We start from the raw sequence: 12,153 nt of genomic DNA, 5'->3' as shown, positions 1-12,153 counted from the left end.
TGGGACACAGGCTACGCCAAACAGGCTACGCCAAACAGGCTTCACTACATTACCTGCAACACTTTCAGATTAAATGAAATCTCTTGGCTTCTATTTTAAGACACTGATGCATCGTCGTGCTTTTAACTCGATGCTAACGAAAGTTGGAAACAATCATTTTGATGACGACTGCCTCCAAGTCTTGTATTTTGATGCGAATAAACTTTCAACAATTTTTAGGACTAATAAAATGAAGTTATCACTAACGGACCTCTTTGAGTGTAACAAAGTACAACTTACGATAGGCTGCACAGACAAGATCTTTCAATGTACATTGACAGGATCTTTCAACGAAGAGCTGGTAAAAATAACCCTTTATCCCTACGATGTTTATTTTTTGTACTTACTGATATAATTCATGTCGCAGCAACCCATTAATTTGTTGTTAAGATTGGGTTTTTGGCATATTTTTCACCTACATTTGTTGTGCTCTTTTCTCGCTAGAAGGACATCATAAAAATACCTAGGTTCGTTTGGCCAAAAAATAAGAGCAACGCAAGAACATGCCTAATCTCAGATAAAAGGTTTGTAGAAAAATCAATTTTTTTAAAAAAAATTTCTTTCTTGTCAATGAAAAGAGCAGATTGTATTAGCTAATTAACCGCAATTCTGAGCATGTCACACAAAACTGATATTAAGTACACCCGAGCCTCGAATTATCCAGAAAATAAAAAATAATGAGTCTCGGCAAAAATTACCTGCAATATAATGAGTTAATAATTAGAGTACCAAAAATGAAAAAGACTGTTAAAACACAACAAATTATCTGGCTGTAATAAAAAAGTATTATTGTCGTGGTAATAGCCGCGATGTTGCTATGTTTTCACCTTTAGTATCGTCAATTATTTTTATTTTAATTTTATTTTAGTATCGTCAACAATTTAGTATCATTTGTTTTTAAGTTTTTCTTCTTTCTGTGATCAGGGGCATATGATGGGCTTCGACGCAGGCTGGAAAGTGGGGGGCAAGGAAAAATTTAACAATCATAACAAAAAATTTTGAAAAAATCTTTATTGTTTTGCAAAAAAGTGGGGGGCATGGCCCCCGGCTCTGTCTTTCACCTCTCTCCCCTCGCAGGGGCTCGTTCAGTTTTTCAGTTCAAACTGAGCATTTCCCGTTTTATTTGTGTCATCTATAATAAATTTGCGAAAATCACTACTTCGTCAAGACAACCTGATCTTTACAATGGCATCAAGAAAACATTTTGGGTCATCTGTTGTTAACAAACTTCTTAAAGCCCATAAAAAAATTCTTTGAGCCTTACAAAAAGTATTTCTTCTGTCTCTGAAACCTCTGAATATATGTTTAATTCTTCCATTGAAAGCTGAAAGGGAAATTGAAGAGGCATAAGAAAAGAATATATGATAGAAAATGAAATTCTGAAATTCAACAGTTTTTGTCTCACTTTCTTTTGAAATTCCCCTAAGTTGTACAACCAAAACAAGTTTACAAATTCCCGTGAAGTCTAAATCGCGTCATTCAGGTTTGCAGGGCGTCTTCTTGTTCTTTTCAGAATTTCGTCGTGGTTTTAACAAAGCAGAGATAGCAAAATGTATAAGAACCAGTATAGGGTCAAGCCCTGGCAAAACGACTAACCATTTCACAAAACATTTTACCTAAAAGTTTAAAGTTTTGTGAAAAGATATTCCTTTTCCCACCCTGTTTACTGTTGTTTAGTCGATGCGAGTGCTGTTGGGCAAAATTTTATTCTGGTCAAAGATGTTTAGCGTTGTTTAGACCATGTTTATTCTTTTTGCCACCAATTAAACCTTTGTTGCGCTTGCGCAGGCGCAGTAGCTATTGGTGATGATGATTTGAAGTTTAAAGCGATACTGATAAAAAAGTGAAATGAATTCTGATTAATAACAAGGAAAAGGAAGCTTGTTCGATTCAGATAAGGAAGCAATCCAACCTAGGGAAGAAAATGAGCGTGAATATGTGGGTGTAAAGTAGTGAGGGGTGTTAGAAATCACAAGATAACTGGGAGTGCTACGAGAATATCTAAAGCCGCTCTTACACGGTCAGATTTTATCGAATTCGATAATGTCGAATCTAGTTTTGCTTCAGATTTGTCGAATCAAATGCTCTCGAGTGCCCCTTTTACATGATCAGATTTTGTCAAATTAGATTTAATGGAGTAGGTTGCTTTAGCTGCCATAGTTATAGCACTGGTATTAAAAAAACGAAGAAATAAGAGACAAAACGAACAAAATGGACAAAAGAATGGCTGAATCAATGTCCTGTATTTGGAACATACGAAACATATTTGAACGAGTTGCGCTTCACTGAAGGAAAGGACTACATGAAATACATGAGTATTTAGCCATGAATAATTTTTTTTATTTTTTGTTGAACTTTTGCTGAGTTCACACGATGTTTTCTTTAAAATGACTGTAAACCGACTGAAACAACGCAGAACATGGCAATTCGGATGACGTAGCAGCGTCGGTGAACAAGAATGTCATTTATTCACCTTTCGATTTGTCGAATGGAATAGAACACGTTCGATTCTTGAAAATGGGACACGCGCCGCGAATTTGAAAGTGGGGGGTCAAGACTAAAAAAGTTGGGGGCCAAGGCTTTCTACCTCTTTTACTGCAGCTTTTAAACTACATGCTTCGCAAAACAGTGGGGGGCCATGGCCACCACGCCCCCCTCCCCTCGATGGCGCGGGCCCTGGAATAGAGTGGTTTGCCACGTTTTGCCATCCTCGCTAATCATTGCTCAACTTGAATAACAGAAGTTGAGTGAAATATTTAGTGAAATGGTTAGTTGTTTTGCCAAGACTTCAGGTTAGTGTCGGATGTTATAATCGATTCATTCATCACAACACTGACAATATAGTCCATACGTGATTCATATAACACCCTTCTCATTGAAGAAAAGAATGTATGAAAAGTTTAGCATTTTACATTCAGTTTCGGAAATTCCAAGGCTTGCTGAGAACAAAGGTTGTGATATCCTACGCCAGCATTCTTTGCAAGCTTCACTTTCCATGAGTACAAAGGACTTCTTTGACTGAATAAGGAAGTTCTACAGGTTATCGTGTTAATCCCACATGGTTTAGTGCAGGGTCACAACTTTTTTGCTTGCCCTTGCATGCACTATCGACTCCTACTTGTCTAAGAACGACAAATCAAGATAAAAAAGGAATAGCACAGAAGCTCCTCATTTTATCTTGGATAAATGCAACGCATCTTCTGAGTTTCATTTCGTTGGTTTGTCACCTTCGTCATATACAAGGCAAGTGTTCAAGCCACACAACAAAGTGATTTGCATAACAACTGGTTCTTCATTATTGTTCTCGTTACGACCGAAGCATCTCTAATAACAACAGGTCACTCGAGGACATGTACTTGCGAAATGAAACACAAACAGGTTGAATCGCGCTGAACAATGAGTAGAGTGTGGTTCTGTGATGTCTGGAGAATCAACTCAAAGGTTAGTTGTCGATAGTAATGCTGACAGCGGCAGTCGGTTCGGGTCCGTGAAGAAAACACGTAGGTGCGTGGAATCAAAGTCGTCAAGGTCGCCTTCTTTTCTGAAACTCATAAGGGAACTACGAGCCAGATTTCCTATTGAGAGGCAAATAAAGGCTGATTTAGTGAACTACGATGAGGATGATGGTATATGTCACGAGACTGGAGAACGTTTATCGCACTTACACATCGACCAAGCAAGGTCAGCTCTTGCTAATAAACAAAAAGGAGTCTCTTTCACACCTCACACACTTGCGATTTCGGCATTGACAGAGAGTTCCGTGTCTGAGCTAGAGAAGCTCCTGGAGGAGCAATCAATAGATGTGAATTTCTCAGATGAACACGGGGATACACTTCTACACAAGGCGGCTTTTGAAGGAGATGTTGATTGTATTCGAGTGCTTGTCAATCACGGAGCAAATGTGAATGTAAAGAATAAGGATGGCTGGCCACCCGTTCACTGTGCCCTTCGCCAAGGTAATTTATCAGCAATGGTCTATCTAATCGAGTGTGGAACCAACATGGAAGACTATACCCAGCTCAGGGTCCACGAATTTCAAAGTGTAGAGAACATATCTAAAACTGTTTCTAAAGGAGAAGAAATTTTTGTGTAGGTAATAAAAATTATTTAGAAATTTTTTCCATCGCTTAGCTAAAATTTGAAGACATTCTAAAGGCTACCTTATCAATATTCGCATATTTACTTCCTCGTTCTTTTTCTCAGAAAATAGCTTCGTTTTAGCAAGCTACTCTGTACAGTTTAAAAAGCCACAATAGATACATTTATTTTCAAATTATAAATCTCGTTGTGTGGAAATTTACAGTTAATTCAAGGCTTGAAAAACCGTGTTTTCTCCTTGTTGATAGAATTTTCCATAAATTCACTGGCTTAATTTTTTGAATATCAGAGCTTCTAGATTTAATTCAGGCTTCTTTGATGTTTTTGGTAAAGATATATTTTGTTATTTTAGGTGCCCTATTTAATATATTATAATGTTTACTTATATTTCACTGTTCTTGCATTTCTCTCACTCTGTGAATTTCCTATTCAAGTACACCTATCTAAATTTTAAGGCCTTCCAGAAGGGATTGCTAAGTAGCAATTCCACACAGATTTCCTAAGCTGTCATGGCACCTTTTATGGCAGGCAACATGTAAAACAAAACAAAGAATAGAATGTTATAAACTGACAAAAACAGGTGTTACAGGAACAGAAAAATATTTACTGGAAAAATACATTTTTGAAACTGTTGATAAAATCATCATAAAAATGATAGAAGAAAAATTTTTCTGTTAGAGATCACATTTAAAACTCATCTATCAAATGATGGTTTTCAATCAACATTTTATCACTTTCCATTTTAAACAAATAAAGGATGTCATGTGCAGTAGGTCTCTTTGTGGGATCATGTGACTTACATTCTTTCAAAATATTAAATAACCTAAATTTCAATATTTCCATTATTGGCAAGTCTCCAAGAAAAAAGAAAATTATGTCAGGAATTTTCCATATATCAGTTTTTTCATCATACCCTGGCATCATGTTGTCATTGAATTCTAATTCTCCATGTGGCCATAATTGTTCAGGAGCTACAAATGTTCCAAACAATTGCCTGTGACCGCATTTAATTTTACTATTTGATGTTCTATCCAATTGTGGCACAGCATCCAAATCAGCTAAAACAAGTTTGAAATCATCTGTAATCAGGTACTGTGATAAAGTTTTATGTAGGTCATTACTATCACACATGACTCTTGGGCTTTTTTCATCTTCATGGAGGAAGTTTATTATCTCCAGGAAGCTTCTGGCAATCTGCAATTGTATTTTCAGTTCTTCAAAATTTCCTAGTCCTTTTGTTTGTAACAAAATAGGGAGATTGTCTGATGATCCATGCTTATAATACTTTGTTACTACCTAAAGAAGAAACAAAAACCAGCTTGATTACTTGGAGTAAATTTGTTAATATCCTTACAAAAAAGTTTCAGATACAGAGACAGATCATGAGCTGAATGACTGATTTGACTTTAGCAATGATTTAGTGACTAGCTGATTTGATTGAACAATATTCTTGATTTAATTTGCTTGAATATGTTAAGTATCACTCATTTAATTGTAATTGAAAAAGATAGAGTCAAAATTGTTAAACATAAAAGTCAATCTTGACATAGCTACTACAGGTCTGGCCATGAGACTTTTAGCAGGGGAGTAGTAAGCAGCTTTTGTAGTAATTTTCAGGTGTGCTATTCTTAGAATATAGGAAGAGAGATAAAGGTATAATTATTTACAAGGAGATAAATTTGTAACTTTTAAACAGCTTAGGAGAGCAATCAGCAGCTCCCCTCAAAAATTTGAGGGGAGCCTATTTGAGAGGAACCTGGAGAAGAGCCAAGAGCTTGGATCTCCTCAAATGGCCAGCCCTGCTACTATCCCCAAGATTTTCAAATGTTGCTCATGCTTTCAAGGTGGTGGTGAGGATGAGTGTTTAAAGCATTCAGCTCATGATCTGAATATCACAAGTTAGAGTCCCCTCAGGATAACTTTCCATAAGCCTCTAGCCAACTAAAATGTCTTTTTGAGGCCTGTAAAATAGTTATCAGAGTATTCTCTCTAAAGTATAAACCAAGGGGCACAAGTTGCAGTTTCACATCTGTTTTAAACAACAAGAACCCTGATCTGGGTCCAAAAATAAAATCGTGCTTACTTGCTTTCTTATTAAGGGAAGGTGTTTCACTCGTTGTATAAAAACATAAACATAATTATAAATACATCCAGATTTGAATCTTCCTTGTTTAGAAAATTGCTTCAAAAGATCTACCTGCATTGGCTTGTAGCACATCCCAACAAGATCAAGGACAAATTGACTTTCTTGCAGCATTTCTAACAGTACCAAGCCACTCTTGAAATCCTCTTTGAAATGATGATATTTAGGCTTACTGTGTACCAAATCAATATTCTTCCATTTAACACGAGTCATATTTTTAACATAGCCACCTTCCATTAAGCTTATAAATTTTAGTTCCTTTTCAATTTCAGTACAATTAAGCTGTCTGTGACAATTGCCTTGAGTATCTACGAAAAATCCTCTTTTGCATGATTTTCCTGCATTTTCTTTAGTTTCCAGTACTTTGACATTAAGGAGGATGATGTTGAAAACTGCCATTAATAAGCTCATCTTGTATTCCATTTCAAAAAAATGTTTCTTGTGAAACTCACATCTGCAAACACATTTTTATCTGAGATTAGAAGGCCACCAGATTATGAATTTTACCTGAAACAGATTTAATTCATAGACGAACAACTTTATGTCAAGAAATCAAAATCGCAAATATTAACTGTATAACAAGAAGAAAATAAAACAACTCTTGTGTTACAATTTGAATTGATGAATACAATCTTGCAAAGCAGGTTGGAAAGTTTGCAGGAAGGGTGGTAATGATACCATTTTCATTTGAAGCTGTACGTGATAACATATGTGTCCTTGGTTTAGGATCTCAAGGCTGAGGACAGCTTATTAAAAAAGTAGTATGCAAACAATTGAGAGGGTATTATTAGTCTGTATACCATAGCACAAGAACAGAATCTCAGTATGAGCACTAGTCATGATTCCCACGATGTATGCTATCAAAAATTTAAAAAAACTTGAATCGCATTCCACATTAACTATATTTATATCAGCTTCAAAATTGTGACTAGGTAGGTAGGTAGATAGCTGTGATTCCTTAAACCACAATTTCTTAAATTTGTAGAATGAATGATGATAATGAATAATAGAATCTGAATTTAAATATGCACAATTACCAAGTAAATGAAGGCAATATGCAGACAAAGATATGAAAAACTTTAAAAATATACCTTGTCCAAGATATTCAAGAACTCTTTTCAAGGCCAAAACATTGACCATTTTCATTCCTGTGTCCCTGTGGCAAGCTTGGGATCTGGGGACCAACTGACAATTTTGCGCGCCATTTCATGAAAGGCCTAAACAACATTGGCAGTTCGCAGAAGTAGAAGATCATTTTTGTTTTGCGATTTCAGTTTGAATTTCACAAAGAAAAGTATTGAAAATGGTGTTAGATGTTGGGGTTCGAGAGATTTTTATTGATGCACAGCGCAAAGTGAATGTGCGAGCCAATCTTGTTTCAAAACTAAAGAAGATTTATGAGACCGACGAGAAAGAGTTCTTTGCTGCTTTCACAAAACTTGCTAAGCACTCATTGGTTGTGTACACAAGAGAACCGGCTGTTGAACGAACTATCGACTTTATTGTTGCATTTGCCGTTGCAGAACACAATAAATCTCCTTCAAAGGTTCATGAACAATTACAGGTTAGTTTTATAAAATTTGTTTTGCAGTATTTCGTTGATGACGTAATGATTGAGATTCCACTGACCCACCAATTTTTTTTCAGATGTCATGATATACTGCCTAGAATAGGAATCGAAAAAAGAAATATAAAGAAGTAAGAAGTGATAATTCATTCGTAATACCGATAAGTTTTGATTTACTGCAACGAATGCAGTCATTACGTTGTTGAAAATCTTCTTCCTAAATTATTGACATGGTATCATCCTGGTCGTGCTGAGAATTGGTGGCAAAATATGTGCAACAGCATACTGCCTGGTGAAGAATTGAAAAGGAATTTCCGCTTGTCATTTCTATCTGTGAGGTAGTTGTTTGTCATGGTTCTCATGTTAAAGGCATGCATATTGATGAAGTCAATATCATCCTGGCAAGGTGGGCTATTCTGCCTGTTCCTATTTACATGGAGAAAATTATCCTGGCCAGACAGGATATCCTGCCTTGCTGAGACGGGATGAAAACATCCTGGCAAGACGGGACAGGATAAAGCTCCCATGTAAATGCAAAGTGACAATTGCGTCTGTTTCTATAGGTAGCTGGGGTGTCCCGGCAAGGCAAGATATCCCAGCTAAGTGAGATATTCCAGCTAGGCAGGCCATCCTAGCAAGCAGAATCATGTAAACAGGCCCTTAATCTGCCATACCATAATATGCAGTGCAGTATGACTGCTTATTTAATAAAGGGTTTGTAAAGTTTCTGGCACTATATTATGGGTTGCCACTGTAATACAAGATATATATTGCTTGTGCTTGCTACACATTCTAAATTATTAAAATCAGAAAAATCATTTCATGATAAAATGTGCTCAATGTTATATTAGGTAACTTTGTGTTATGAGAAGGGTGTGGTTTTAAAAAAATTTCAGTCATTCATTAGCAAACTTCAAATCTTTCATTAAGCATATCTTACCCATTATTCACATATTCAACTGATTTTACACCAGGAGATATATTCTTTCTGGCTATGTGAGCAAAATTGAAAGAAATTCAAACATTGCAGTTAAGAACTTTATTCTTTTTTAAATAATTTTGATCTCATCTCTTCTTATCATTTGCTCTTAGAATGGAAATTTCAGTGATGAGGAAGAAGAAGTCATGAGTCCTTTCTTGTCAAACTTTTTTAATTTCCTGCTTGACCTACATGACTCTCACTCCAAAGCTGTTAGATTTCGAGTTTGCCAAATTATCAACAAACTCTTTGACGGGCTCTCTGACAATATTAGCATAGATGAAGAGCTTGCCAATCGTGTCTATGACTGCATGCTAGTAAGACTGATTGATAAGTTCCCAATCATTCGTGTACAAGCAGTGAAAGCCATATATAGACTGCAGGATGTTCAAGATCCCAGCTGTCCTGTCATTGAATCCTTTATCCACTTGATGGAAAAAGATAGCAGTCCAGATGTGAGAAGAGCTGCACTTCAAAACATTGCTGTGACCCACAAGACACTTCTCCACATTCTTAGTGAGTAGTCGTTTTTCATGCAGGCTAAAAAGTTTTCTTGTATAAATTGCTCTTGTGAGATGTCCTGCAATCTTCATATCTGAAGCATAACTATCATTATTGCTATACTTCTTGCTCATATCATAAAAAATTTTGCACATTTTCACTTTTCTTTTTTATATAGATAAACATACAAGCTCTGAAGAGACCTTTATGCAGTAATGTTAACTGTATTGGAAATTATATGTCTTTTTGTGCCTTTCCAATTTGAGTTAGTCACTTCTTGTTTCAAATTTTGGATAATTTGACCTGAATGTACTTTAAACTGTACTTAGTATGATTTGTGTGAAGTTTAGTTCATTATAGAAATAAATGTATTAGTTTCTGCTGGTTCTTTTATGTTGCAGATAGAACAAGAGATGTAAAGAATGCAGTACGTAAAGCAGCATATGAAGTTTTGGCAGAAAAGGTGAAGATAAAATCATTAACAATTGCCCAGAGGTTAAAACTTCTTGATGATGGATTGAATGAAAGGTCAGCTATTGTGAAGAAGGCATGTATAGGTACACTACTGAAAGCTTGGCTGGTTGACCTAGATGAAAATGTCCCTTCGCTTCTCAAATGCCTTCATGTTGAAAGTTCACCTGAAACATCTCTTCTGGCACTGAAGGCTTTGTTTGAAAGTAAGATATTTCTTTAATTATTTTTGCTGAGATTTTAGACGCATTCTTGCACTGAATGCCAGTTTAAGCTCCTTGCCAAGCCTTTTTGCAAGGGCTTTTCTTTTTGCAAGGGTATTAGGCAAACCAGGTTATTAATCAACTCACATCATGATCAAATTACTAAGTCATTACAAGAAGATCCATCACTAGTGCAAGCTAAAGACTTTAGAATTGGGACCTGTTGATGTCCATTTTATTTCTCTCATTTCTTTATTGTATATACACTGATAAAGCTCTGCATGTTTGGGTGAAATATTTGTTTAGCTTAGCTTTTGAATACTGGTTCTTCAGATAAAATTTTAGATATACTCTAAATTCCTCCTCTGTGTTTTGCATAGTTCGCACACATCATTTATTATTTAAATTATCATTGGAATATTTACAGAATTGGATGTGCAGCCTATACAGCATCTTATCCTTGTTGCTTGCTTAAGCTCAAGTATAAGGATAAATATATCCCCTTTTTCATTGAAACTCTGAAATCATAATCCATTTTGAAACTCTGAAATCATTATCCATTTTAATCAGATGCTACTGAGGATGCAGTCAAGAAGCATATTCAATACCTGAGAGATCTTCCCCAAGTTGAAGCAGAATCAGACTGTGTACTAATTGAACATGATCACCTTGTGCCTGAGGTTGCAATCTACTGGAGATCATTGGCACAGCATGTTAAGTCAATGGATAATAATGATGAGCTAATGGAGTCATTGCTACCTCTTGCTTCAGAATTTTGTTGCTATGTAGAAAGGTAAACCATTCTGTTTTTCTTTGCATTTCTGAGTATGATTGTCGTGTTAGATTTAATGACTAGCCACAGTTGTAACACATTTGGCTTTGAAATGGCCATAGAATTGTACAGGAATCCTTTAGGTAAAAGGGTTGAACACACAGAGTTGAATTCTGCATAGGTCAGGGATGATAGGGGCAGAATTTGAGGGGCTACTGTAGACCATGAACTACTTGAAAAAATAAGTAGAAGCCACGATGACGATTCATCCCAATTTGTCTATCAGCTAATTGTCTGATGCAGACTGCAGAGGGTCCACTAGATTTGCTTGACAACCCCAGTATTCCCAAACCAGTAAACATCTGCTGAATCTTCTATGCCACCCACTTGATAGCACTTTACCAATAGTCCTTTCATTGTTTTTTTCTATTTTGGTATTTTGTAAAATTTCTGAAAGTTGTCAAATTTACAGTATTTTAGATAGATTTTGATGTGAAGTCATTTTTTGGATATTGTCTTTCTATTGATAAATCTTCTCTAGTTTAGTTTCTAGAATAAAGGAATGATATTAAGAAATATTTTGTTGTTGTTTAGGTTTGCCAGCAATCACAAGCTGGTCGATGAAACAGGTGGAGATGACGAGGCTGTGCAGCAGGCTGAATTTGTCATGCAGCAGTTATTGTTATTGTGTGGGTGTCTTGATTACACCGATGAAATTGGAAGGTAATTGCTCGTGTTAGGAAAATTCAGAGTTTCATCACGTTTTTTCACTTCTTGAAAGCCAGAGATAAATCAATGCTTGCGAGAAGAACCATGTAATGAACTGTCGTTTAACAGTTTCTATATCAGCGGGCCCAACCAGCCAGTAGTCTTGAATCGCTAAAGTTGATTTTGGTGGTTGAATAGACGGTTGGCTTGGTATACTTCAAAATGCTGAACGAGGTCATGATTAGAAAGTAAGTTTCCATACTGCACGACCTGATAGTCATAAATAAGCATTATTAATAGTCATAAATTAGTATGATTAATTATTTCAAGTAAAGGGTAAGGGTTAGGTTTAGGTTTAGGGTAAACTAATTACGTCATCAGGTCGAGCAGTATGGAAACTAGACAGCTCCATATATCACGGCTTTAAATCTCAGGTCAACTATAGCGCGTGGTGCCAGCCTCGTTTGTGAGTAAAGTGAAATCCTCTTCCGAATTATGTGACTGTAATCCTCAAAGCAATTCTTGGCTTCTAGTTATCCTCAAAACCATACTGCGTGGTTTTTAATATCCGAATTTCTTAAAGATACAAAATTTATGATTGCAAATTTAAGCCTGCGATAAATTATTAAAAGGCGAACTTTGCACATCAGCAGGTTCTCAACGGAGTCTTAG

General features: G+C 36.1%; 3 protein-coding genes across 4 annotated transcripts in view; 2 read left to right on the top strand and 1 right to left on the bottom strand.

Annotated features, from left to right (window-relative positions):
- Positions 1-65: 65 nt before the first annotated feature.
- Positions 66-4,529, top strand: LOC135696364 (uncharacterized). Its single transcript, XM_089112512.1, has one exon. The coding sequence runs from the start codon at positions 3,458-3,460 to the stop codon at positions 4,130-4,132; it is 675 nt and encodes a 224-aa protein (XP_088968638.1). The 5' UTR covers positions 66-3,457; the 3' UTR covers positions 4,133-4,529.
- Positions 4,530-4,690: 161 nt separating this feature from the next.
- On the bottom strand, positions 4,691-7,458 carry LOC135696457 (protein O-mannose kinase). 2 transcript variants are annotated; one of them, XM_089112511.1, is made up of 3 exons: positions 7,372-7,458; positions 6,335-6,787; positions 4,691-5,433 (listed from the first exon to the last, which is right to left on the bottom strand). In XM_089112511.1, exons 2-3 carry the CDS (start codon positions 6,701-6,703, stop codon positions 4,825-4,827), a joined length of 978 nt encoding a protein of 325 aa, XP_088968637.1. In that variant the 5' UTR covers positions 6,704-6,787; positions 7,372-7,458; the 3' UTR covers positions 4,691-4,824. The 2 variants fall into 2 exon arrangements, with proteins under 2 accessions (XP_088968637.1, XP_065071924.2); XM_065215852.2 differs by having other exon boundaries at positions 7,318-7,431.
- Positions 7,449-12,153, top strand: part of LOC135696452 (condensin complex subunit 3) — a 31,955-nt gene continuing 27,250 nt past the window's right edge. Inside the window, exons 1-5 of the mRNA XM_065215846.2 lie at positions 7,449-7,844; positions 8,940-9,342; positions 9,729-10,004; positions 10,572-10,794; positions 11,368-11,496. Coding sequence (XP_065071918.2) covers positions 7,584-7,844; positions 8,940-9,342; positions 9,729-10,004; positions 10,572-10,794; positions 11,368-11,496 — 1,292 coding nt within the window. The 5' untranslated portion in view covers positions 7,449-7,583. The remainder of the gene's footprint in view (positions 7,845-8,939; positions 9,343-9,728; positions 10,005-10,571; positions 10,795-11,367; positions 11,497-12,153) is intronic.

Source organism: Rhopilema esculentum, chromosome 14, assembly GCF_057945365.1.
Source record: "Rhopilema esculentum isolate cy_ngs chromosome 14, ASM5794536v1, whole genome shotgun sequence".
NCBI lineage: Eukaryota > Metazoa > Cnidaria > Scyphozoa > Rhizostomeae > Rhizostomatidae > Rhopilema > Rhopilema esculentum.
The sequence above is the reverse complement of the archived record's forward strand: the minus strand, read 5'-3'. Positions and strand labels throughout refer to the sequence as shown.